Source organism: Neolamprologus brichardi, chromosome 22, assembly GCF_056152115.1.
Source record: "Neolamprologus brichardi isolate AB-2024 chromosome 22, ASM5615211v1, whole genome shotgun sequence".
In the NCBI taxonomy this organism is placed as follows: domain Eukaryota; kingdom Metazoa; phylum Chordata; class Actinopteri; order Cichliformes; family Cichlidae; genus Neolamprologus; species Neolamprologus brichardi.
This window is the reverse complement of record NC_142124.1, coordinates 817,385-844,164: the sequence shown is the minus strand read 5'-3', so window position 1 is coordinate 844,164 and position 26,780 is coordinate 817,385. Positions and strand designations below refer to the sequence as shown.

Here is a 26,780-nt window from a genome sequence, read left to right as displayed (position 1 = left end):
AGTTGTGGTTGTTTTTGGGGCAGCTGTAGTTGTTGTTGTTGGGGTAGCTGTTGTGGTTGTTGTTGCGGCTGCCGTTGTAGTTGTTGGTGCATCAGTTGCGGTTGTTTTTGGGGCAGCCGTAGTTTTTGTTATGGGGGCCGTTTTTGTGGTTGTTGTTGGGGATGCAGTTGTGGTTGTTGTTGGAGCTGCAGTTGTGGTTGTTGGCGCAGCAGTTGTGGTTGTTGTTGGAGCAGCTGTAGTTGTTGTTGTTGGGGCAGCTGTAGAAGTTGTTGTTTGGGCAGCTTTTGTGGTTGTTGTTGGGGCAGCTGTTGTGGTTGTTGTTGGGGCGGCTGTTGTGGTTGTTGTTGGGGCAGCTGTAGTTGTTGTTGTTGGGGTAGCTGTTGTGGTATTTGCGGCTGCCGTTGTAGTTGTTGGCGCATCAGTTGCGGTTGTTGTTGGGGCAGCTGTAATTGTTGTTGTCGGGGCGGTTTTTGTGGTTGTTGTTGGGGCGGTAGTTGTGGTTGTTGTTGGGGCTGCAGTTGTGGTTGTTGTTGGGGCTGCAGTAATGGTTGTTTTTGGCGTAGCAGTTGTGGTTGTTGTTGGGGCTGCAGTTGTGGTTGTTGGCGCAGCAGTTGTGGTTGTTGTTGGGGTAGCTGTAGTTGTTGTTGTTGGGGCAGCTTTTGTGGTTGTTGTTGGTGCAGCTGTAGAAGTTGTTGTTTGGGCAGCTGTTGTGGTTGTTGTTTGGGCAGCTGTTGTGGTTGTTGTTGGGGCAGCTGTTGTGGTTGTTGTTGGTGCAGCTGTAGTAGTTGTTGTTTTGGCACCTGTTGTGGTTGTTGTTGGGGCAGCTGTAGTTGTTGTTGGTGGGAATGCAGTTGTTGTGGTTGTTGTTGGGGCAGCTGTAGTTGTTGTTGGGACTGCAGTTGTTGTGGTTGCTGTTGGGACAGCTGTAGTTGTTGTTGGGGCGGCTGTTGTGGTTGTTGTTGTTGCAGCTGTTGTGGTTGTTGTTGGGGCAGCTGTAGTTGTTGTTGGTGGGAATGCAGTTGTTGTGGTTGTTGTTTGGGCAGCTGGAGTTGTTGTTGAGACTGCAGTTGCTGTGGTTGCTGTTGGGACAGCTGTAGTTGTTGTTGTTGGGTCGGCTGTTGTGGTTGTTGTTGTTGCAGCTGTAGTAGTTGTTGTTGGGACTGCAGTTGTTGTTGTTATTGTTGGGGCAGCTGTAGTTGTTGTTGTTGGCGCAGCAGTTGTGGTTGTTTTTGGGGCAGCTGTTGTGGTTGTTGTTGGTGCAGCTGTAGTAGTTGTTGTTTGGGCACCTGTTGTGGTTGTTGTTGGGGCAGCTGTAGTTGTTGTTGGTGGGAATGCAGTTGTTGTGGTTGTTGTTGGAGCAGCTGTAGTTGTTGTTGTTGGGGCAGCTGTAGAAGTTGTTGTTTGGGCAGCTTTTGTGGTTGTTGTTGGGGCAGCTGTTGTGGTTGTTGTTGGTGCAGCTGTAGTAATTGCTGTTTGGGCAGCTGTTGAGGTTGTTGTTGGGACAGCTGTAGTTGTTGTTGGTGGGAATGCAGTTGTTGTGGTTGCTGTTGGGACAGCTGTAGTTGTTGTTGTTGGGGCGGCTGTTGTGGTTGTTGTTGGGGCAGCTGTAGTTGTTGTTGGTGGGAATGCAGTTGTTGTGGTTGTTGTTGGGGCAGCTGGAGTTGTTGTTGAGACTGCAGTTGCTGTGGTTGCTGTTGGGACAGCTGTAGTTGTTGTTGTTGGGGCGGCTGTTGTGGTTGTTGTTGTTGCAGCTGTAGTAGTTGTTGTTGGGACTGCAGTTGTTGTTGTTATTGTTGGGACAGCTGTAGTTGTTGTTGTTGGCGCAGCAGTTGTGGTTGTTTTTGGGGCAGCTGTAGTTGGTGTTGTTGGGGTAGCTGTTGTGGTTGATGTTGCGGCTGCCGTTGTAGTTGTTGGCGCATCAGTTGCGGTTGTTTTTGGGGCAGCCGTAGTTTTTGTTGTGGGGGCGGTTTTTGTGGTTGTTGTTGGGGATGCAGTTGTGGTTGTTGTTGGAGCTGCAGTTGTGGTTGTTGGCGCAGCAGTTGTGGTTGTTGTTGGAGCAGCTGTAGTTGTTGTTGTTGGGGCAGCTGTAGAAGTTGTTGTTTGGGCAGCTTTTGTGGTTGTTGTTGGGGCAGCTGTTGTGGTTGTTGTTGGTGCAGCTGTAGTAATTGCTGTTTGGGCAGCTGTTGTGGTTGTTGTTGGGACAGCTGTAGTTGTTGTTGGTGGGAATGCAGTTGTTGTGGTTGCTGTTGGGACAGCTGTAGTTGTTGTTGTTGGGGCGGCTGTTGTGGTTGTTGTTGGGGCAGCTGTAGTTGTTGTTGGTGGGAATGCAGTTGTTGTGGTTGTTGTTGGGGCAGCTGGAGTTGTTGTTGAGACTGCAGTTGCTGTGGTTGCTGTTGGGACAGCTGTAGTTGTTGTTGTTGGGGCGGCTGTTGTGGTTGTTGTTGTTGCAGCTGTAGTAGTTGTTGTTGGGACTGCAGTTGTTGTTGTTATTGTTGGGGCAGCTGTAGTTGTTGTTGTTGGCGCAGCAGTTGTGGTTGTTTTTGGGGCAGCTGTAGTTGTTGTTGTTGGGGTAGCTGTTGTGGTTGTTGTTGCGGCTGCCGTTGTAGTTGTTGGTGCATCAGTTGCGGTTGTTTTTGGGGCAGCCGTAGTTTTTGTTGTGGGGGCCGTTTTTGTGGTTGTTGTTGGGGATGCAGTTGTGGTTGTTGTTGGAGCTGCAGTTGTGGTTGTTGGCGCAGCAGTTGTGGTTGTTGTTGGAGCAGCTGTAGTTGTTGTTGTTGGGGCAGCTGTAGAAGTTGTTGTTTGGGCAGCTTTTGTGGTTGTTGTTGGGGCAGCTGTTGTGGTTGTTGTTGGTGCAGCTGTAGTAATTGTTGTTTGGGCAGCTGTTGTGGTTGTTGTTGGGACAGCTGTAGTTGTTGTTGGTGGGAATGCAGTTGTTGTGGTTGCTGTTGGGACAGCTATAGTTGTTGTTGTTGGGGCGGCTGTTGTGGTTGTTGTTGTTGCAGCTGTAGTAGTTGTTGTTGGGACTGCAGTTGTTGTTGTTGTGGGGGCGTTTGTTGTGGTTGTTTTTGGGGCTGCAGTTGTGGTTGTTGGCGCAGAAGTTGTGGTTGTTGTTGCGGCAGCTGTAGTTGTTGTTATGGTTGTTGTCTTTGCAACTGTAATAGTTGTTGTTGGGACTGCAGTTGTTGTGGTTGTTGTTGGGGCAGCTGTAGTTGTTGTTGTTGGCGCAGCAGTTGTGGTTGTTGTTGGGGCAGCTTTAGTTGTTGTTGTTGGGAATGAAGTTGTTGTGGTTGTTGTTGGGGCAGCTGTAGTTGTTGTTATGGTTGTTGTTGGTGCAACTGTAATAGTTGTTGTTGGGACTGCAGTTGTTGTGGTTGTTGTTGGGACAGCTGTAGTAGTTGTTGTATGGGAAGCTGTTGTGGTTGTTGTTGGTGCAGCTGTAGTAGTTGTTGTTTGGGCAGCTGTTGTGGTTGTTGTTGGGGCAGCTGTAGTTGTTGTTGGTGGGAATGCAGTTGTTGTGGTTGCTGTTGGGACAGCTGTAGTTGTTGTTGTTGGGACAGCTGTTGTGGTTGTTGTTGGCGCATCAGTGGTGGTTGTTGTTGGGTCAGCTGTAGTTTTTGTTGTGGGGGCTTTTTTTGTGGTTGTTTTTGGGGCTGCAGTTGTGGTTGTTGGCGCAGCAGTTGTGCTTGTTGTTGGGGCAGCTGTAGTTGTTGTTTTGGTTGTTGTTGGTGCAACTGTAATAGTTGTTGTTGGGACTGCAGTTGTTGTGGTTGTTGTTGGTGCACCTGTAGTTGTTGTTAGGACTGCAGTTGTTGTGGTTGTTGTTGGGACAGCTGTAGTTGTTGTTGTTGGGGCAGCTGTAGTTGTTTTTTTTGGGGTAGCTGTTGTTGTTGTTGCTGGGGCAGCTGTAGTTGTTGTTGTTGGGGCAGCTGTAGAAGTTGTTGTTTGGGCAGCTGTTGTGGTTGTTGTTGGTGCAGCTGTAGTTGTTATTGGTGGGAATGCAGTTGTTGTGGTTGCTGTTGGGACAGCTGTAGTTGTTGTTGTTGGGGCGGCTGTTGTGGTTGTTGTTGTTGCAGCTGTAGTAGTTGTTGTTGGGACTGCAGTTGTTGTTGTTGTTGTTGGGGTAGCTGTAGTTGTTGTTGGCGGCGCAGCAGTTGTGGTTGTTGTTGGGGCAGCTGTAGTTGTTGTCGTGGGGGCGTTTGTTGTGGTTGTTGTTGGGGCTGCAGTAGTGGTTATTGGCGCAGCAGTTGTGGTTGTTGTTGGGGCAGCTGTAGTTGTTGTTATGGTTGTTGTTGGTGCACCTGTAATAGTTGTTGTTGGGACTGCAGTTGTTGTGGTTGTTGTTGGGACAGCTGTAGTTGTTGTTGTTGGGGAAGCTGTTGTGGTTGTTGTTGGGAAAGCTTTTGTGGTTGTTGTTGGGGCCGCTCTAGTTGTGGTTGTTGTTGGGGCCGCTGTAGTGGTTGTTGTTGGTGCAGCTGTAGTAGTTGTTGTTTGGGCAGCTATTGTGGTTGTTGTTGGGGCAGCTGTAGTTGTTGTTGGTGGGAATGCAGTTGTTGTGGTTGCTGTTGGGACAGCTGTAGTTGTTGTTGTTGGGGCGGCTGTTGTGGTTGTTGTTGTTGCAGCTGTAGTATTTGTTGTTGCGGCTGCAGTTGTTGTTGTTGTTGTGGGGGCGTTTGTTGTGGTTGTTTTTGGGGCCGCTGTAGTGGTTGTTGTTGGGGACGCTGTAGTTGTTGTTGTTGGGGCCGCTGTTGTGGTTGTTGTTGGTGCAGCTGTTGTGGTTGTTGTTGTGGCTGCAGTTGTAGTTGTTGAAACAGCAGTTGTGGTTGTTGTTGGGGCAACTTTTGTAGTTGTTGTTGGGGCTGCTGTTGTAGTTGTTGTTGGGCCAGCTGTAGTTGTTGTTGTTGTTGAGGCTGCCGTTGTAGTTGTTGGCGCAGCAGTTGTGGTTGTTGTTGGGGCAGCTGTAGTTTTTGTTGTTGGGGAAGCTGTAGTGGTTGTTGTTGGGGCTGCCGTTGTAGTTGTTGGCGCAGCAGTTGTGGTTGTTGTTGGGGCAGCTGTAGTTGTTGTTGTGGGGGCGGTTATTGTGGTTGTTGTTGGGGCTGCAGTTGTGGTTGTTGTTGGGGCAGCTTTAGTTATTGTTGTTGGGGCAGCTGTAGTTATTGTTGTTGGGGCAGCTGTAATTGTTGTTGGGTCTGCAGTTGTTGTGGTTGTTGTTGGGTCAGCTGTAGTTGTTGTTGTGGGGGCAGCTGTTGTGGTTGTTGTTTGGGCTGCAGTTGTGGTTGTTGTTGGGGCTGCAGTTGTGGTTGTTGTTGGGGCAGCTGTAGTTGTTGTTGTTGGGGCAGCTGTAGTTGTTGTTATGGTTGTTGTTTGTGCAGCTGTAGTAGTTTTTTTTGGGAATGCAATTGTTGTGGTTGTTGTTAGGGCAGCTTTAGTTGTTGTTGGGACTGCAGTTGTTGTGGTTGTTGTTGGGGCAGCTGTAGTTGTTGTTGTTGGGGAAGCTGTTGTGTTTGTTGTTGGGGCAGCTGTAGTTGTTGTTGTTGGGGCAGCTGTAGTTGTTGTTTTTGGGGTAGCTGTTGTGGTTGTTGTTGGCGCATCAGTTGTGGTTTTTGTTGGGGCAGCTGTGGTTGTTGTTGTGGGGGCGTTTTTTGTCGTTGTTTTTGGGGCTGCAGTTGTGGTTATTTGCGCATCAGTTGTGGTGTTTGTTGGGGCAGCTGTGATAGTTGTTGTTGGGACTGCAGTTGTTGTGGTTTTTGTTGGGACAGCTGTAGTTGTTGTTGTTGGGGCCGCTGTAGTGGTTGTTGTTGGTGCAGCTGTAGTAGTTGTTGTTTGGGCAGCTGTTGTGGTTGTTGTTGGGGCAGCTGTAGTTGTGGTTGTTGGTGGGAATGCAGTTGTTGTGGTTGCTGTTGGGACAGCTGTAGTTGTTGTTGTTGGGGCGGCTGTTGTGGTTGTTGTTGTTGCAGCTGTAGTAGTTGTTGTTGCGGCTGCAGTTGTTGTTGTTGTTGTGGGGGCGTTTGTTGTGGTTGTTTTTGGGGCCGCTGTAGTGGTTGTTGTTGGGGCAGCTGTAGTTATTGTTGTTGGGGCAGCTGTAGTTATTGTTGTTGGGGCAGCTGTAATTGTTGTTGGGTCTGCAGTTGTTGTGGTTGTTATTGGGACAGCTGTAGTTGATGTTGTTGGGGCGGCTGTTGTGGTTGTTGTTGGTGCAGCTGTAGTAGTTGTTGTTGGGACTGCAGTTGTTGTGGTTGTTGTTGGGGCCGCTGTAGTTGTTGTTGTTGGGGAAGCTGTTGTGGTTTTTGTTGGGGCAGCTGTAGTTGTTGTTGGGACTGCAGTTGTTGTGGTTGTTGTTGGGGCAGCTGTAGTTGTTGTTGTTGGGGTAGCTGTTGTGGTTGTTGTTGCGGCTGCCGTTGTAGTTGTTGGCGCATCAGTGGTGGTTTTTGTTGGGTCAGCTGTAGTTGTTGTTGTGGGGGCGGTTGTTGTGGTTGTTGTTTGGGCTGCAGTTGTGGTTGTTGTTGGGGCTGCAGTTGTGGTTGTTGTTTGGGCAGCTGTAGTTGTTGTTGTTGGGGCAGCTGTAGTTGTTGTTATGGTTGTTGTTGGTGCAGCTGTTGTAGTTGTTGTTGTGGCTGCAGTTGTAGTTGTTGAAACAGCAGTTGTGGTTGTTGTTGGGGCAGCTGTAGTTGTTGTTGTTGGGGAAGCTGTAGTGGTTGTTGTTGGGGCTGCCGTTGTAGTTGTTGGCGCAGCAGTTGTGGTTGTTGTTGTGGCAGCTGTAGTCTTTCTTGTGGAGGCGGTTATTGTGGTTTTTGTTGGGGCTGCAGTTGTGGTTGTTGGCGCAGCAGTTGTTGTTGGGGCTGCAGTTGTGGTTGTTGGCGCAGCAGTTGTGGTTGTTGTTGTGGCAGCTGTAGTTATTGTTGTTGGGGCAGCTGTAGTTGTTGTTATGGTTGTTGTTGGTGCAACTGTGATAGTTGTTGTTGGGACTGCAGTTGTTGTGGTTGTTGTTGGGACAGCTGTAGTTGTTGTTGTTGGGGAAGCTGTTGTGGTTGTTGTTGGGAAAGCTTTTGTGGTTGTTGTTGGGGCCGCTGTAGTGGTTGTTGTTGGTGCAGCTGTAGTAGTTGTTGTTTGGGCAGCTGTTGTGGTTGTTGTTGGGGCAGCTGTAGTTGTTGTTGGTGGGAATGCAGTTGTTGTGGTTGCTGTTGGGACAGCTGTAGTTGTTGTTGTTGGGGCGGCTGTTGTGGTTGTTGTTGTTGCAGCTGTAGTAGTTGTTGTTGCGGCTGCAGTTGTTGTTGTTGTTGTGGGGGCGTTTGTTGTGGTTGTTTTTGGGGCCGCTGTAGTGGTTGTTGTTGGGGACACTGTAGTTGTTGTTGTTGGGGCCGCTGTTGTGGTTGTTGTTGGTGCAGCTGTTGTGGTTGTTTTTGTGGCTGCAGTTGTAGTTGTTGAAACAGCAGTTGTGGTTGTTGTTGGGGCAACTTTTGTAGTTGTTGTTGGGGCTGCTGTTGTAGTTGTTGTTGGGGCAGCTGTAGTTGTTGTTGTTGTTGAGGCTGCCGTTGTAGTTGTTGGCGCAGCAGTTGTGGTTGTTGTTGGGGCTGCCGTTGTAGTTGTTGGCGCAGCAGTTGTGGTTGTTGTTGGGGCAGCTGTAGTTGTTGTTGTGGGGGCGGTTATTGTGGTTGTTGTTGGGGCTGCAGTTGTGGTTGTTGGCGCAGCAGTTGTTGTTGGGGCTGCAGTTGTGGTTGTTGGCGCAGCAGTTGTGGTTGTTGTTGGGGCAGCTGTAGTTATTGTTGTTGGGGCAGCTGTAGTTATTGTTGTTGGGGCAGCTGTAGTTGTTGTTGGGTCTGCAGTTGTTGTGGTTGTTATTGGGACAGCTGTAGTTGATGTTGTTGGGGCGGCTGTTGTGGTTGTTGTTGGTGCAGCTGTAGTAGTTGTTGTTGGGACTGCAGTTGTTGTGGTTGTTGTTGGGGCCGCTGTAGTTGTTGTTGTTGGGGAAGCTGTTGTGGTTGTTGTTGGGGCAGCTGTAGTTGTTGTTGGGACTGCAGTTGTTGTGGTTGTTGTTGGGGCAGCTGTAGTTGTTTTTGTTGGGGTAGCTGTTGTGGTTGTTGTTGCGGCTGCCGTTGTGGTTGTTGTTGCGGCTGCCGTTGTAGTTGTTGGCGCATCAGTGGTGGTTGTTGTTGGGTCAGCTGTAGTTGTTGTTGTGGGGGCAGCTGTAGTTGTTGTTGTTGGGGCAGCTGTAGTTGTTGTTGTGGGGGCGGTTGTTGTTGGGGCTGCAGTTGTGGTTGGTGGCGCAGCAGTTGTGGTTGTTGTTGGGGCAGCTGTAGTTGTTGTTGGGACTGCAGTTGTTGTGGTTGTTGTTGGGGCAGCTGTAGTTGTTGTTGTTGAGGTAGCTGTTGTGGTTGTTGTTGCGGCTGCCGTTGTAGTTGTTGGCGCATCAGTGGTGGTTGTTCTTGGGTCAGCTGTAGTTGTTGTTGTGGGGGCGGTTGTTGTGGTTGTTGTTTGGGCTGCAGTTGTGGTTGTTGTTGGGGCTGCAGTTGTGGTTGTTGTTGGGGCAGCTGTAGTTGTTGTTGTTGGGGCAGCTGTAGTTGTTGTTATGGTTGTTGTTGGTGCAGCTGTTGTGGTTGTTGTTGTGGCTGCAGTTGTAGTTGTTGAAACAGCAGTTGTGGTTGTTGTTGGGGCAGCTGTAGTTGTTGTTGTTGGGGAAGCTGTAGTGGTTGTTGTTGGGGCTGCCGTTGTAGTTGTTGGCGCTGCAGTTGTGGTTGTTGTTGGGGCAGCTGTAGTTGTTGTTGTGGGGGCGGTTATTGTGGTTGTTGTTGGGGCAGCAGTTGTGGTTGTTGGCGCAGCAGTTGTTGTTGGGGCTGCAGTTGTGGTTGTTGGCGCAGCAGTTGTGGTTGTTGTTGGGGCCGCTGTAGTTGTTGTTGTTGGGGCCGCTGTTGTGGTTTTTGTTGGTGCACCTGTAGTTGTTGTTGTGCTTGTTGTTTGGGCTGCAGTTGTAGTTGTTGGCACAGCAGTTGTAGTTGTTGTTGGGGCCTCTGTAGCAGTTGTTGTTGGGTCAGCTTTTGTTGTTGTTTTTGGGGCAGCTGTAGTTGTTGTTGTTGGGGTAGCTGTTGTGGTTGTTGTTGTGGCTGCCGTTGTAGTTGTTGGCGCATCAGTTGTGGTTGTTGTTGGGGCAGCTGTAGTTGTTGTTGTTGTGTCGGTTTTTGTGGTTGTTGTTTGCACAGCAGTTGTGGTTGTTGTTGGGGCAGCTGTAGTTGTTGTTGTTGGTCCAGCTGTAGAAGTTGTTGTTGGGTCTACAGTTGTTGTGGTTGTTGTTGGGGCTGCAGTTGTGGTTGTTGTGGTTGTTGTTGGAGCAGCTGTAGTTGTTGTTGTTGGGGCAGCTGTTGTGGTTGTTGTTGGGGCTGCCATTGTAGTTGTTGGTGCAGCAGTTGTTGTTGTTGGGGCAGCTGTATTTGTTTTTGTGGGGGCGGTTGTTTTGGTTTTTGTTGGTGCAGCAGTTGTGGTTGTTGTTGGGGCAGCTGTAGTTGTTGTTGTGGGGGCGGTTGTTTTGGTTGTTGTTGGGGCTGCAGTTGTGGTTGTTGTTGGGGCAGCTGTAGTTGTTGTTGTTAGTGCACCTGTAGTAGTTGTTGTTGGGGCAGCTTTTGTGGTTGTTGTTGGGTCTGCAGTTGTTGTTGTTGGCGCAGCAGTTGTGGTTGTTGTGGTTGTTGTTGGTGCAGCTGTAGTTGTGGTTTTGGCAGTTGTGGTTGTTGTTGTTGTTGGGGATGCTGTGGTTGTTGTAGGAGCAGCTGTGGTTGTTGTCTGTGCTTTGCAGCAGGCTGTAAGGAATTTTTGTGTCAGTGTCATATTTTGCCACACACAATTGTAGACAATGTCAAACTCTTTGAAGTGTAAAGGTTTTACTTACCAAGAAAGAGAATGAAGATCAGATACATATTACGAATCATGGCCATTTTTCTCTGCACTGATCTCTGAAAAGTTTGTTCATCATGGTTATTATCAGCTAAAGAAAAGATTAAATGCAGAATTTCTCCACATTTGTGTTAATAAAGATTTATTAACTTACTGTTAAATTATTATGAGGTTTGAGTTCCACAATGGAAATACATCTTTTTTAAAAGTACATATTAACAAATACCACTTTGATATTCTACTGTGGTCATTCCTGGTCCCTACTTCAATATTAATTGTATTGTAAGTTTTATTTTACTACTTTTAATCATAAATATCTTTGGTCCTACCATTTTGTTAATATGCTTCTCTTGCAGTTTTTTAGTTTTCGTAATTGGTATTGCTCTGCAATCATTTCACTTTTCTCAATAAGGTGGTTGCTAAGGTTGAGTTACAACTAAAAGTTAGACAAGGAATTAACAAAAATGATCATTTTAATGTAACTGATTGTAAATAAATGTACAAGTCAAAAGTTCACTCATATGTTCTTTGACACACTTCGTCCCATATGTAATATATTCCTCTTTATAAATGAATATGATTTTCATTATTCTCAGTTGTTTATCCACTTTTTTCATAAAAAATGATTCAAGATTGTTACTAATGATTTCTAAACATTTTTCATTTTTGATAAACAGAAATAGAACAATTAAAACATTTAGAAATATATGTACAAATTTAAATTGCTGCCTAAATTGCTAAATTTGTTGCCAAAAGATCATATCCAGAAATACATATACCAATTCAACTTAAAAGTCACATGTAGATGTCAGATATATATTTAATATTAGGGTTACTTACATAGTATTTCTTTGCTTGTAAGTCGTCCACTGCAGTGAAAGAAAGTGATGTTCTCTGACTTCATCTCCTCTTTTTATAAGCAGCCAACATGAACCTGAGGACAAATATGTGCAGGTGGAGTAATGGTCGTTATCGTCATGATTTAAGGTGTGTGCACTAACCTTTTATTTACCTGCATCTCTCTCCCATTGTCCTCCTGAAACAGTCATCACTTGAGATTTGACAGTCAATAGGCTGTTATACGCACACATATTTCTGGCCTTTTTTTTTCTTTCTAACTTGAGCTTCTACATTTTCTCTGTGTGACTAAGGTTATTCTTGTGCTGGATGTGATTGTATCTTCATGGCTATGTTAGGACTCTATGTGGTCCAATAAAATGACCATTTTGGGATAATAAAATCTGACAGACTAAACAAATATTCCGTGATTAGTTTTGGACTAAATAAAGCTCACAACTGGCTGACAATATTTAGACCAAGAATCGACATTTACAGGTTGGTGGTGCTTGCTGGGCAGTCAGTGTCAACATCAAAACAACAATGGTTTCTTTCTTTCTTTCTTTTTTTTTTGTCTTTTCTTTTACACACATTCTAAATCTTACTGGTTCATTTAATTAAATTGAAGAAATTTTCACCAATTTAGGTAAATGAGTCACTTTTAAAAGTGTTCTTGAGAGTTGGGGGTTTGCTTTTTATTTGCTTTTATTTTCTTCAAGGTTATTGCAACACACACACAGGAAGTCATTCCTCAGTTATCAGAGACACAAGGTGAGACCTAACTAAAATACACTTACACACTTGTGCTGTAATAAATTAAAATTATCGAGCCAGTGAAAAGTAAGTAGTAAATTTATTTATATAGCACTTTTTAAGACAAGAAGCTATTACAAAGTGCTTCACATGAGAATATTAAAGCATATCAAAAAAACAATATAACAATATAAAGGAAGTATAAAAGCATATCGACTAAAACAACATATTACACACAAACATTACCAGAGTGTCTGTCTAAACAGATGTGTTTTAAGCTGTTTTGTTTTATTTTGGTTTTGCCTGTCCCGTTTGGATCTTTAGCCATCAGAATTGTTGTCTGAAGGCCAAGAAAGATGCCAAGCGGATTTATTTTACCAATTGGATCATCATGGCCTTGCCATATTGGTCCATTTGATTGATCTTTATTATTATTATTATTATGTATTTATTTTTATTTGATTTTCGGTTGTTACAGACAGGACAGACATGACTGGGGGATAGGACAGGGAGAAAGAATGAAAGAAAGAAAGGGAGAGAAAGAAAAATAGAGAGGAGAAGAGATGGTGAGAAAGGGGGGAAGAAAGAAAGAAAACCAAAAAACCACCTGGATCACCTGTATGGAGATTTAAAAAAAAAGAAGAGAAAACAAACAAAAAAGAGCAACATAATAAATACAGCACCATCACAATAAACTAGCTAACAGTAGATAACAGTAGATACTAAATATTACATGTTATTGTGCAGCACGCAAGATCGACAGCGCACAATGTGCTTTGAGGTAGAAGCCAAGAAAGGTGTAGTTTGCGTCTGTGAACACCCGTGTGAACACCCGTGTGAACACCTGTGTGGATCAGCACGCTTGTATTCAGAAGGTTTCTCCATGTAACGATCGGCTAGGGAGTGTGGGGAGCCATAGCCCCGTCCCCCAGGGCATGAAGCAGGTATGGAGGAGATACAGGCTTCAGACATCCAGAGGCCCCAGAATACGAGGACCCAAGGAGGACCACCAGGGGGGCAACCGTGCCACCCTCCTGGGAAGAGCTGAGGAGAGCCCCAAACAAGAGGTCACCCAGCAGCCACAGAGCAGAGGCCAGAGGGGGTTGCAGTGGCGTGCCCGCGGGCTCTGCAGGCAGCCAGCTGTTCCAGAGAGGACCGGGCCTCAGGCCCAGAGGCCTGAGGGCACCCCACCCCCTGGAAGGGGCCCAGCCGGGCCACAGGTGCCAGGCCTCGCCAATCGGCCACCAGGAGTGAGTCAGTACATACATGAGCGCCCAGCCCCAGACACCAAGAACCACCAACACACCAACGTCTGAGGGCATCGGCCACCAGCAGGGAGTGTGGTGAGGGGAGATAGGCCTCCGTACTTTGGAGGGCCTGAGATGTTCCCAGAGAGGCGGAGTCTAAGACCCAAGCTGACATATAGACACAGATGAACAGGCGCACGCGGACACAAACTTGCATTCCCACCCCCATATACACAAACAAGCTGTTTTTTAAAAGAAGTCACCGAGTCAATGGTGCGTAGCGGGGGAGGTAAACTGTTCCACAGTATTGGAGCTAGGGTTTGAAAAGTGCGATCCCCCTTTGTTTTCAGACGGGTCATGGAATAGTCAGGAGACCACTATCAGTGGATCTAAGAAGAGAAGCTCAGTGATATAGGTCGGGGCCTCACCTTGTTAAGACATAAATGTAAAAGTGAGGACTCGAAGCCAGTGCAGGGATTTTAACATGGGAGTGAAATGGGAGAAATTTATTTGTGTGGGTAAAAAGCCTTTCTGCAGCATTTGAGGTGATTTAAGGAAGCCTTAGACCAGGGGTGGGCAATCTCAGTCCACGAGGGCCAGTGTCCCTGCAGGTTTTAGATGTGTCCTCGAACCAACACAGCTGATTTAAATGGCTAAATTAGCTCCTCAACATGTCCTGAAGTTCTCCAGAGGCCTGGTAACGAACTAATCATGTGATTCAGGTGTGTTGACCCAAGGTGAGATCTAAAATCTGCAGGGACACCGGCCCTCGTGGACTGAGATTGCCCACCCCTGCCTTAGACAGACAGGAAAAGAGTGCATTACAATAGTCTAACCGGGAGGAGATGAAGGCATGGACAAGCATATCCAGTTCAGCTTTGGAGTGTCCCGATTTCCAAATATTGAGGATAAGAACAAACCAACACTGGCCCAGAAGAGTTCAGTCAAACGATGATTTTATTGAACACACGTGTGGGGAGATGTATACTGTAACACAATCAGCATAGATCCCCGCCCAAAAGCTCAATTCAAAATGGTTTTAATATGTCAGGGTTCAGCCCCTTCATGCGTCAGCACAGAGTATGAAATGCATCAGTTACAGTAAATGATCAACTGAAAAGCTAAAAACAGTTAAACAAGTTCCCCTTTATCGATACATTTTACCATATATGGCAGTCTGTCTCAACCTTCTCGCCTTCCAGATGTTTCCTGTTGACTTACAATTTTCTTAACTCCTCTTCCATCACTAGTTGCTAGGCAGGCACAAATGCATAGGGCAAGCTAAATGGACTCCATTTCTGGACTATCTTTTATAATTATTTGTATTTGTGTATGCATTAACCTTCTATTGCTCAAAGTCACTTACACCATGTATCGTCGGGACCATCACGCTAGACGAAGCTTACGACCTTAAACTGACTGAGCATCAACTCTTTTATAGGCACAAATTGCAATGTGTATATCAAATCGCTACAGCCACACTTGTAATAGAGGTTTTAATAAAATGCTCATGATGCAAGCCATGTTTAGCAATGATATATTTTCCTTTATTCCCACAGGAGACAGTAGTCCTGAGTTTGGCAATATTTCTTAGATGAAAAAAGCAAAGCAGGTCACAGATTTAATGTGAGTATCAAAAGACAGAGATTGATCAAAAATCATCTCAAGATTCTGAGCAGTGGCTTTTATCGAGGATGACAAAGGACCTTAATGTTGACTAATTTGGGGCTTGATACTCTCTGGAGCAAGAATTAAGCACTCAGTCTTGTCTGGGTTCAGCTGCAGAAAATTATTTGTCATCCCTTAAGACAGTCCATTAGAGATGTATAGTCCATCAATTGATCTGATAAATACATACTATACAATCAGACTTGCAGTCAGAAGCCGCCCTCTGCTGGCCATGAGTAAAATTGCATGTTTTATGCATTTCAGCATTGGCTCCACTTTTACATGGAAAGTACAGGCTACAAAAATAACGCCATAAGTCCCCTGTACTGGTTGTTGTTGGGGCAGGATGGGCTCAGAGTTGAGCTGCTGCTCCTCCACATCGAAAGGAACCAGTTGAGGTGGTTCAGGCATCTGACAAGGATGCCTCCTGGGCACCTCCTGAGTGAGGTGTTCTGGGCATGTCACAGCCCCGGGGCAGATCAAGGACACCCTGAAGAGATTATATCTCTCAGCTGGCCTGGGAACATTTTGGTGTTCGCTTTGACAAGCTGGAGGAGGTGGCCAAGGAGAGGGAGGTCCAGGATTCTCTGCTTGGGCTACTGCCCCCACAACCTGGCCCCAGATAAGAAAATGGATGGATGGATGAGCTTGTGGGGATAGGTTAATTGGAAAATCCAAATTGCCATTAGGTGTGAATGTGCGAGTGAATGTGAGCGCGAATGGTTGTCTGTCCCTGTGTGTTGGCCCTGCGACAGACTGGCGACCTGTCCAGGGTGTACCCCGCCTCTCGTCCTATGACAGCTGGGATAGGCTCCAGCGCCCCCCACAACCCTGAAAAGGATAAGCGGAAGCGAATGGATGGATGGATGGATGAATGGATGGATGAATGGTGTGATGCAGAATGTTGTTAAGAGTTATTAGTGGTCTATTCACTCATCATGGATATGCTAGTTAGCATGATAATTAGTTTCACTGCTAAGCAGATTTTGCCATTTCGGTTGGTGTGTTGCTGTTTTAATATGATTAGCACTTCAGCGTTTAATGTAGAATAAGCTGTGATTTATCTTATGTTTGGCGATATGACCAAAAATATTTATCAGGATATACATTTGAAAATTTGAAACAATGATATAATTGACACTAGACAAAATACTTAACAAGGCTCGCTTGCTGAGTGAAGCGGAAAAAAAGTGCGAGAGAGAGGGTGAGAGAGAAAAAAAACCCACAGCTCGCGATAAGGAGCCAGCTCGGGTCGTTCACATCAAAGACCCGGCTCTACGAGCCATTTCGTTCGCGACCGACCCATCACTAATGTTTTCAGAAGTGCTCCGACGTGATCTGATTAGTCGACTAATCGCAAAAATAATCGGTGACTAGTCGACTATCAAAATAATCGTTTGTGGCAGCCCTAATCCAGAGCACCCCACCCAACCGCCACACCTTTCTCGCGTCCATTGCCACCATGTGCCCCATTTACATTTCTGTCTGCCCCCTCATATATGCCAGTCTAGAACTGGCCCAGTATCATAGGATATTAAAATAATGAGAACCTGATCCTAAAGTAATGGGGTATTAAATCCAATGTGGCTTTCATCATTCCAGCATTGTGTAGGCTGGTTTGCCTACAAAACACAACAAATATTAGCCCGCAAAACCACAGTACACAAAGCAGCATAGCACAACGAATTCAATTCAAATCAATATAAGACTCATTTGTAACTTACATCAACAATTATGTTATGATAAATTACTTACTAACTACAACACATACAAACTTACCTTTGTGGGAATGCTTGGAGCAGACTAACATGTGAGCTGGAGTGTTCTGAAACGTCATATTTGCTCTTCGAATATCCGCAATCCAAGCCCTCCATCGCCTCTTCATGACTTCGGAAACTTGACTTGAATAATTTTTCTTCCACAAAGGAATCCAATGAAAACCGATGTCCTTATCCATCGGCGTCCTGTCATGCAACCAGATATGATGGTTAATAATACAACAGCTTGTTGCCATTCTTTGTGTCTCTGTTTATCTCTGTGTGCAGTGTTGAGGAGTAACGGAGTACATGTACCGCCGCTACGTATTTTAAAATACAAAATATGAGTAACTGCATTCGGTTACAGTTACTGTTTAAAAAGGTGGTATTCAGAATACAGTTACATTGTTCACATGAATGGCGATATTTTCCTGTTTCATATGTTAGCTTATTCTTTTTCTATTTTTAGTTTCCACGCCGGTGGAAACCCAAACAAAACACACATTAAGAGGCTGTAATGTCACCTCTACTGGCGACCCGCATAATGACGTGAAGAAATATTTTTAAAAATTATTCACTAAAAATGATTTAATATGAAGGCAACAGGCAGAATGCTACAGGTATAGCTCTAAAGAATGTAGCATCATGGGCAGTGTAGTCTGTGCTGCAGGGAGAATGGACTGCCATACCCGTTATGTGTCTGTGAGCGAGGGAGGGAGAAAAAGGAAAAGTACGAGCTGTCACGGAGCAGAAACGGGAGCTGGAAGCATGTAAATATAATAATAACCACTGCAGCCAAGAAGAGAGCCTGACGAGCCCAGTTGTAAGTAAGCTATTAAGACTCGACTGTACACCGTGTTCGTGTTTTCCTCCAAAAACAAGATTTGAGGTGTTACCTCCTTTGACAGTATCACAGTATCACCTTAAAGCACTTGTTGCAGCTGCTGAGTTTGCATCTTTTGCTGTGAAGCACAGCCAGACTTTTGACCGCTTCGCCTTGGGCATTTTTAATCTGTAGCTCTGCTCTAAAAGAACGTACGTACCTGGGCCCGCCTACTATCCTTGGAAACATAAAATGATTGGCTAGAATTCAAAGTGTGTGACATCTCAGGGAAAAAAAGCACCGAAATGTGCGCTGCTTTTCGGTCTGGTTACTACCGTTTATTACCGGTACCCATCCCTAGTGGAGAGCAGACTTTATCACAGTAGATGTCTTTGTGAAAGTGCTGTAATTAAGTTTAAGAATATAATCCACCCACTGTTATCATCGTCAATGCTCATAGAGCAGAGCAGCTATCTGAACGCTACTCCAACAGAGGTCGATTATCTTGTTAATAACTGAGACTCTTCACTACGTACGACTCTGGATACTGTAGCTCTGGTGAAAAATAGAGCCTGGAAAGAGAAGAACTTGACTCTGTGAACTTTTTGTGTCTGTCTCTATGACCATGTGTCGTCCTCTGCTATTCTCTTGTGGGGTGTCCCACAGGGCTCAGTTCTAGGCCCCCTAAATTTTTTTTAAATCAACAGACTTTAACCGTGTCCACTGTGAGGGTTGTTGTTTCTGGACTTTTCCTTTCTGTCATGCTGAAATGAACTTTGACCTTCAGTGTGTTAAGCAGGCAGCTCGCTGCAAACTAAGCAGGAAGGTAAAGTTGTGTTTTGATGTAAGTGAAGAAGAAGAAGGAAAGCTGTTTTAAACGGATTCATCTTCACTTATTCACACGTTGTAAGTTTGAGAAACTGAATTTGTGCTGGTTTCAGTCTCTTGGTTCCTGATTTGTAGCTAAAAATAAGAAGCAGCTACTTTCAGCTGTTTGAGAGAAACTGAAGAAGACGTTTACTGAAGTTTTAGGACCAACAGACTGATGAATAAACCAAGTAAACCAAAGTAAAGACAAGCTGCACTTTGACTTTTATTAGAACAATTTGCTGGAACTACAGAGTAATGAAGTACTTCAAGGTTTTGTGTGGATGACTTCCAACCTTACTGTACAGCACAGAGCACAGAGGGACAATATATGTAATCAATATATGATGCAGAATGAACAAGTAAAGACTGTAAGCTGAGTCTGAGGCTCATGCAGGACATTTCATAGTGAGGTGTCTTTGGTTGGATTATTCAAACATTTACATCAAAGCACCAAACTCATTTCTCACAGATGAAGGTCATTGATCCAGAACTGTACCGCATCCATCTCCCATCATAGACACAGCAGGCTCCATAGTAACCAGAATAAGGATTCTCATATCCTTCTGCCCAGAACCTGTCAGAGAGATCAAATCTGATATGAAACTGGACTAAACTCATAACTATTGTCACATTCATATAAATATGAGTCTCTTTTGGAATATTTCCAATATTTCCTGTATTTCTTTCCCAGGTTTCTCGCCCACTTTCCCTCCTTTAGACTTTTCTCTGAGAATCATCATGCACACTAAAACAGCTTTCAAGCTTTGATGAATATGAAATCTTCCTGCTGTAAAAATGGAGAATAAAAAGAAGTCAGAGCTGACTTTCTGCTGTTTGAAACTGTTTTGTCAGCTGTTTACAGACATCACTTTGAAATGTGTGTCTATCAGGTCATATTTACTGAAACTTCTTCCTTCATATGTTCTGAAGTTTTACAAACACCAAAGAAGAAGAGACAGGAATTCTCTGAAACAGTTTTTGTTCTGTGAGAAAAGAAACATTACAGCACAAAAAACATGAAGACAAATTGAACAAAGTGAAATGTGTCGGTCGCTGCTTTGAACATGTTTCAATCCTGATTTCTTCAAACTGACTTGTTGTAACTGAACGTCATCACAGACTGCAGATGAAGAGAGTTCAAGCACAGCTGTTCATTCAAAGGAGGATTTCTGCTTTTCTTTACATTCAGTTTGTGGGGCTGTTGGAAAATAGCTCAACTCATGTATTGCTGATCTATCTTCCAAAACATCAATGTTTCACTTCTAAATAATAACTCTGGAATAGAAACAAACTAATGTCTCACCTTTCTGTCAGCGGTGATCCGTCCACCCATTCCCATTTATATTCTCCTGATGTCTCTTTGAATCTCAGACCAATCCAGGAGTATACTCCAAATTCATTGACAAATTCCTGTTTGAGAAGAGACACAAATATTGTCTCCAGTCATAATTCAGCACTTCTGTTGTGGTGACATCATCTTGTGAATATGTCTGAAGGAAGAATAAATGTGATGAAACTTTTCTTCCATTGTGCAGAAATCAGAGAGAAATCCATCAGAGTGGAAACAGGAAGCAGGTCACAGACTGACAGCAGGTCAAAAACACAAGTAACAGATGACTGTCAGCTCCATCAAAGATCACACAGACATGAACAAACACACCCACCTGTTCCTCTTTGCTGTTTATCATCACCAGATCAGCTCCTTTATCCTGACAGTCTCTCCTGCTGTCAGACCAAGTTTTCCTCTCACTGGATATAAAGTAACAGCTGCATCCAAATCTCCTCCATCCTTCATCACACTTCCCTTAAAGTCAAACACATGTTTTAAAGTCAGACTTTGTGTCATGTTGTATCACATTAATCTTTGGTCCCTGTCATTTTCCCTGTAAATACTTCATTTAAACTCAGGTTTTCTCTCTTATTCATAATTAACTGAAACTTACATTTATACAGAGAAACTGTTACACAGCATCAAACATTTAGGATTCAAAACAAAGACACAATCAGGTTATCACTGTGTAACACTGATGTTTTCTATTAGTTATTCAAACTTTATTACCTTCTATCTTCTCCTTCAGCTTCTTCACTTCTTCCTGTAGCTGACTGTGGTTTTTACTCAGTTCATCATAACTGCTCTGTAACTGAGTCAGGCTGGTTTTTGTGTCTTTAGAGAAAAACAGATTCAAATTAAGTTAAAATGTTCTACAAATATATCTGTGATATAAGAACTTGGTGTTTGCTTACCTTGAAGTTCATCCTGGAGCTCAGTGTGGCTGTTCTTCATTTTGTTGAATTCACTCTTGTTCAAAGCATCTGAAATATTTCAGTGAAATCAAAATAAAATAAAATAAAATGAGTGAAACATTGAACAGAAATAATCTTCTTCCTCTGCTTTGTCAAATATCAATAAGAGTCAGAAACTTGCAGCCATTGTTCTTTAACATGTCCTGTGGGTGGAGGTGTTAGAACTACAGGAAATCTGATGAGCTAAATACGTATCAACTGTGAACAAAAACCACTGACAAGATTCAGAATAATTGTGCTTCAGTGTGGAGGAAGAAGGTGAAGAATCAAACAGCATTTCTACACCTGTAGTCAGAGATGTTATCTATATGCTTTGAAAGAATAGATTCTGACTCATGTGACATGTGCCTGTTCTCACTGAAAATGTCTTTTTACATTCAGTCAAAGCTGCTCTGAGGCTTCAACACTTCCTCTTTCTGCTTATTTATAATTAATAAATGTTTCTTCCTGCAGCTTCCAGGAACTCCTGTTACAGTTTTTCCTGTTTTCAGACGTCCTTTTGCAGGCGTCTCTATTCTCACATCACAGATGCGTGATGTTTCTCCTGATTCAGCATTAAGTCTGTCACAGCTCCACCAGGACCTAAAGGTCAGCTGAAGATCATCAACTGATTTAAAACCTAGAATCAAACCACCTTAAAATCCAAACATCAGCAGCTGCTGGGAGTTTTCTCTGTGTTGTTGTTTTCTATTAGTTATTCAAACTTTATTACCTTCTATCTTCTCCTTCAGCTTCTTCACTTCATCCTGTAGCTGACTGTGGTTTTTACTCAGTTCATCATAACTGCTCTGTAACTGAGTCAGGCTGGTTTTTGTGTCTTTAGAGAAAAACAGATAAAAATTAAGTTAAAATGTTCTGCAAATATATCTGTGATATAAGAACTTGGTGTTTGCTTACCTTGAAGTTCATCCTGGAGCTCAGTGTGGCTGGTCTTCATTTTGTTGAATTCACTCTTGTTCAAAGCATCTGAAATATTTCAGTGAAATCAAAATAAAATAAAATAAAATGAGTGAAACATTGAACAGAAATAATCTTCTTCCTCTGCTTTGTCAAATATCAATAAGAGTCAGAAACTTGCAGCCATTGTTCTTTAACATGTCCTGTGGGTGGAGGTGTTAGAACTACAGGAAATCTGATGCACACAGCACACAGAAAGGCACTCCAGAGGGTCATCAATATGGCCCAAAAAATCATTGGACATCCTCTTCCCTCCCTGAAGGACCTGTACAGCACTCGCTGTCTCAAGAGGGCCCGCAGCATCCTACGGGACGGTACACACCCAGGACACCGGGTGTTTAAGCTGCTGCCGTCCGGCAGGAGGTCCAGGCTGCTGAGGTCCCGGACAAATAGACTCAAGGACAGCTGTTACAACAGGACAACAGTCCTGATCAATGCAAATAGCTGACCTGATTGGCTACCTCCCTGGACTTTTTTAGGGGGGAGGTAACAATGTTTAAAACAACAATAACAATAATAATATTTATATTTATAACAAGGTGCAATAATAATTAATGTGCAATAATAACAGTGTGCAATAAAAATACACTTATTCTTCTTTTTTTATTACTAAGTTATTATACTGTGTTGTGTTGTTTGTGTTGCGTTGTGATGTGTCATATCGTGTCGTGTTGTGTTATATGTAGTGCCGACGTAGGACAGTTTCCCAATTTCATTGTACTATTGTACTATGTATGACTGTGCAATGACAATAAAGAGTTATCTTATCTTATGAGCTAAATACGTATCAACTGTGAACAAAAAGGAGGATATTAAATAGTATAATCAAAAAGGGCTCAAAAAATAAGAATTATCCAGATTATTTTAAAAAAGATAAAGATATTGTGCTTGATAAAACTAAAGACATTGCAAATGAATTTAATGATTTCTTTGTAAATGTTGGCTTTAATTTAGCAAAAGAAATTCCAGAGTCAAGAAATAATAACGACCTAAATAAACATATTACTCAGAATGTGTCCTCCATGTTTATTGGTGCTGTAACTCATAGAGAAATAATTAACATTGTGAAGACATTTAAAAATAAAAAGTCCACTGACTGTTTTGGTATTGACATGATATTAGTTAAAAGTATTATAGAATATATAGTGCAACCTTTTGCATACATTTGTAATCTGTCCTTTCAAACTGGTGTATTTCCCTCACAAATGAAAATAGCAAAAGTTATTCCAATCCATAAAAACGGAGAGAGAAGTCAGTTTACCAATTATAGGCCAATATCACTGCTCCCACAGTTCTCAAAAATTTTAGAAAAGTTATTTGTTAATAGACTTGATAAATATATTGAGAAGCATAATCTCCTAAGTGATAACCAATATGGCTTTAGAGTGAAAAGGTCCACTTCGATGGCAGTGATGGAACTTGTAGAAGGGATATCTAATGCTATAGATAATAAGGAATATACTGTTGGTGTTTTTATAGACTTAAAAAAGGCGTTTGATACGATTGATCTATATTAATGAATAAACTAGAGAGATATGGCATAAGAGGGTTAGCATACAAGTGGATGAAAAGTTACCTGGATGACAGATATCAATATGTCGAATTCAATAATGTAAAATCTAAGCAGTTGAAGGTAACTTGTGGTGTTCCTCAGGGCTCTGTGCTGGGCCCTAAATTATTTATATTATACATAAATGACATATGTAGCATTTCCAAACTGTTAAAATGTGTATTGTTTGCTGATGATACCACTCTGTATTGCTCAGGTAAAAACCTAGAACAGCTTCTGACTACAGCGGAAAAGGAGTTAAATATATTAAAAAACTGGTTTGATGTAAATAAGTTATCATTAAATATAAAGAAAACAAAATTGATTATTTTTGGCACTAGACAAATGAAAAATGTATCTAAAATCAGGGTTAATGGAATTGAAATTGAAAGAGTGTACGAAAATAAATTTCTTGGAGTGATAATTGATGATAAGCTGAGTTGGAAGTCTCATATAAACCATGTGAAAACAAAAATGTCAAAAACCATTGCTATTCTCTATAAAACAAAGCATGTCCTGAACAAAAAATCATTATACACACTCTATTGTACTCTGTTGCTTCCATATATGACTTACTGTCTGGAGATATGGGGTAATGCATATAAAACGAACACTCTTCCTATTTTCAAGTTGCAAAAAAGAGCTATAAGAATTATAAACCAATCAAACTATATAGAACCAACTAACATTTTGTTTATTAATCTGAATACCCTGAAATTTTATGATTTAGTTGAATATAAAATGGCACAGATAATGTATAAAGCACAAAATAACTTGCTTTGCCCCAGTACTCAGAAGCTGTTCAAAGTCAGAGAGAGTCAATATGACTTAAGGGGAACAGATTTCTTTAAAAAAAACAAGATAAGGACAAATATAAAGCAGAGATGTGTTTCTGTTAGAGGAGTTAACCTGTGGAATAGTTATGACAGTGATTTAAAAAGGTGTAGTTCATTTTCCTAGTTTAAAAATATGTTTAAAAATAGAGTATTAGAAAAATATATATATCAAGAATGAAAAGAGCAAAAAAAAAAACAAAAACAAAAAACAGAAAACCTCTTGATTCTTTTGCTTTGATGTAGTTACTTACTAAGGTGGTGGTGTTTTTTCTTGTTTGTTTGTTTGTTTGTTTTGTTTTTGCTTTGTTTGCCTTCTCTCACCAACCAATCACAGCAGATGGCCCCGCCCCTCCCTGAGCCGGGTTCTGCCGGAGGTTTCTTCCTGTTAAAAGGGAGTTTTTCCTTCCCACTGTCGCCAAAGTGCTTGCTCATAGGGGGTCATATGATTGTTGGGCTTTTCTCTCTGTATCTATGAAGCGCCTTGAGGCGACATTTGTTGTGATTTGGCGCTATATAAATGAAATTGAATTGAATTGAATTTTATTATTTGCTTCGAGCCCTGTGTACAGGAGCTGCATGCTAAAAGATCTTTTGTTAAAAGGGTTGGCGTAATAAGCAAATGCTTCAGCCAATACCTTTTGATTAGCCTTGTCTCATGCTTTCTTGCTTTGTGGTAAATCTTTGTTCTGTCTTCACTGAGATATTTGAATGCTAATCAATAAACATATCAATCAATCAAAATCAACTGTGAACAAAAACCACTGACAAGATTCAGAATAATTGTGCTTCAGTGTGGAGGAAGAAGGTGAAGAATCAAACAGCATTTCTACACCTGTAGTCAGAGATGTTATCTATATGCTTTGAAAGAACAGACAACACTGGGAATCAACACTTCCTCATATCACAGGTGTTTCCATGTGATCAGGTACTTCCTGTGGAAGTGCAGCTCTCACTGTGTGTTTCCTGTTTCACTTCGAAGGAGTTTGTAGGGCTGAGCTGCCTTTGACTGTGAACAGTTTCTCCTGTTTATGTTAGTTTGGGAGGTCAGCTGCTGTAATTTGGTTTGTTTCTTTTTTTATCTTAACACAAGAAGCTGATTCAAAATGTAAAATCAGTTACCTTTCAAATCCGTCTCCAACTCTGACAGTTTTTAATAGTTTCTTACCTTCCATCTCGTCCTTCAGCTGCTCTTTTTCCAAACTCACCAAAATATCTGGTTAGAAATGCAACAAAACCAAAGATTTAAAATTTAAAATGATTTAAATAAAGTTTTTCATTTTCCTATGAGATGAATGGAGCTAACGTTAGCTTGTTAGCTACCTGCTTAATACACCAAGTGAACTAACTAGTCGCACAATGACAGACGGCCACTGTCTAACATAGTGTGACTGCACCTGCATCAGTCTGCAGCAGATGCTGCTGCCTGTCTGCTTTGTTGAGATAATCACAGAATCACCGTGTTGAGTGAAGAGTTTGAAGGAACAACAAGAACATTCACTCCACCTCCACAACACACACAAGATATGAGCCAGGAATCATGCACACAGACACACACCTGCTAATCAGTGCTAAGTAACAGACTCATGAAATACTAGAAGCTCAGTCAGCAAAACCAACGTGTTGGTCAGGCTGTACCACACAGCAGCTCATATTATTGATCAGAGAATTCCATTTAAAATGCCACCGTGCAGTTTTTATGAAGAGGAAACTATCCTTAGAGACCAAAACTCATTTGGTCCTGAATGGAAACATGTTTTTAAGGCAGCAAAGGTGCTCATTTTAACATGGGAGTGTATCATGAGCATGATAATAAAACTCCTCACAGCGTGTTGTGATTCCAGCCAGAATCAGCAGATACAGAACCACCAGCTTCACTTCAACAGCTCTGAAACGGCTTCTTTTCACAGCTGGAAGCTTCTCCTGGGCTTTTATTTCTACGAAGGCAAAATGGAGAAAATCATTTGTTAATTTAATTATTAAACATGTTTTAATCATAATTTGTTTCCCATTTTTCAAGCGTATTTTATTGGTTTATCGTCAGAAAGACTTTCCACCTGCAGCCGACCTGATGATGAGCTGAACAAGTTCATTCTAGCAGTTTTGATATTTACAGGAGACTTTGTCACATGTTTGTCTTCAGGTGACTTTTACATATGTGAGAACAGAGACTCTGACAGAGAAACGCTTTGATGTGACTCAGAAACAGACGAATGTGTATCAGCCGTGTTTCACACAAAGACCAGATCATGAAGACAATGTTGGTTATTATAATATGAATATTATGTCATTAAAACAATATCTCCATGATTTGCTGAAATGAAAACAGAGTTGTTATTCATTGGTCTGATTTCCTGTCAGCTAAAACTAGCTGTGAAAAGTGTGCTTTGAGCAGTTTCCGTGGTTATACTCGCTCCACAGTGTCGACCAACACTTCCTTGTTTCTTCTATTTCTGCCTTCACCACTGATCTGTGAGATAACTCCTCCAACACTTTTCTGTCAGCTTGTGGAGACTGAAGAGTTTCTACACTTACTAAAATAACACACTGATACTTTAAACTAGACAATTTTTATCATTTATTCTCTAAATAAACAGAAAACATTAAAAATATAGAAACATATAAACCATAATAAGAGCAGAGACTGCACACCTTCACCAAAGCTTGAACTTTCCTCCACACTATGAATAAACTGAGTCTCTGGACCCAAAAGCTTTGATGGATCTGTATTAGTTTGATATTTTATTGAGAAGATGGAAACAGTCTCTCCTGATTCCTGATCCCTCAGTATTTGATACTTACCTCCGTCCTGTGTTGAAACAGGGACCTGATGGTCTGTGCTGGAGTCCACATTCTCATGGAGGAGGACCAGTCCCTCCAGTCTCTCTCCTCTGTCCTCTCCTTTGCTGTATTTCACACTCATGCTCAACTCTGGATCCTCATCGATGATGGAAGACATTTTAAGATGCTCAGTTTTCAGCAGTATCAGTTTCCTGTACAGCAGAGCTGTCACTCAGTCGCTGTGTTTCTCTGTTAACTGGAGCTTTTCTATGTGAAGCTGATTCTGATTCTGCAGTAAATCATAAGTAAATGTTGGTCCTCTGTATTCTGATGCTGCTGTCGCTTCGTTTCCTCTGTCTCTCTGTGAGCTGCTTTGAACAGGAACTACAGACGTTATGACAGGAAAAGCTGAACCACATTTTTTTCATAGTTAGAATTAAAACTGATAACACAAAGTCCAGATAAACAGAATCAACTTTCTGGGTTTATTGAAGGTTTGTTCAACAAATTAAACTAAATTTCCTT

The 26,780-nt window shown here is 42.7% G+C and overlaps 2 protein-coding genes across 5 annotated transcripts in view; both read right to left on the bottom strand.

Moving 5' to 3' along the window:
* Positions 1–9,899, bottom strand: part of LOC148096520 (uncharacterized) — a 31,203-nt gene extending 21,304 nt beyond the window's left edge. Inside the window, 8 exon segments of the mRNA XM_087835449.1 lie at positions 154–248; positions 585–1,379; positions 1,992–2,318; positions 2,712–3,244; positions 3,911–4,357; positions 6,491–7,211; positions 7,544–8,603; positions 9,872–9,899. Coding sequence (XP_087691575.1) covers positions 154–248; positions 585–1,379; positions 1,992–2,318; positions 2,712–3,244; positions 3,911–4,357; positions 6,491–7,211; positions 7,544–8,603; positions 9,872–9,899 — 4,006 coding nt within the window.
* Positions 9,900–18,287: 8,388 nt separating this feature from the next.
* LOC148096519 (C-type lectin domain family 12 member B-like) lies at positions 18,288–26,526 on the bottom strand. Of its 4 annotated transcripts, none has more exons than XM_087834998.1 (8): positions 26,277–26,526; positions 25,301–25,411; positions 24,643–24,690; positions 20,076–20,144; positions 19,883–19,995; positions 19,496–19,630; positions 19,135–19,241; positions 18,288–18,405 (listed from the first exon to the last, which is right to left on the bottom strand). In XM_087834998.1, exons 1-8 carry the CDS (start codon positions 26,431–26,433, stop codon positions 18,288–18,290), a joined length of 858 nt encoding a protein of 285 aa, XP_087691124.1. In that variant the 5' UTR covers positions 26,434–26,526. The 4 variants fall into 4 exon arrangements, with proteins under 4 accessions (XP_087691124.1, XP_087691125.1, XP_087691126.1 ...); XM_087834999.1 differs by having other exon boundaries at positions 19,496–19,635; positions 19,891–19,995; XM_087835000.1 differs by lacking the exon at positions 24,643–24,690.
* Positions 26,527–26,780: the final 254 nt, after the last annotated feature.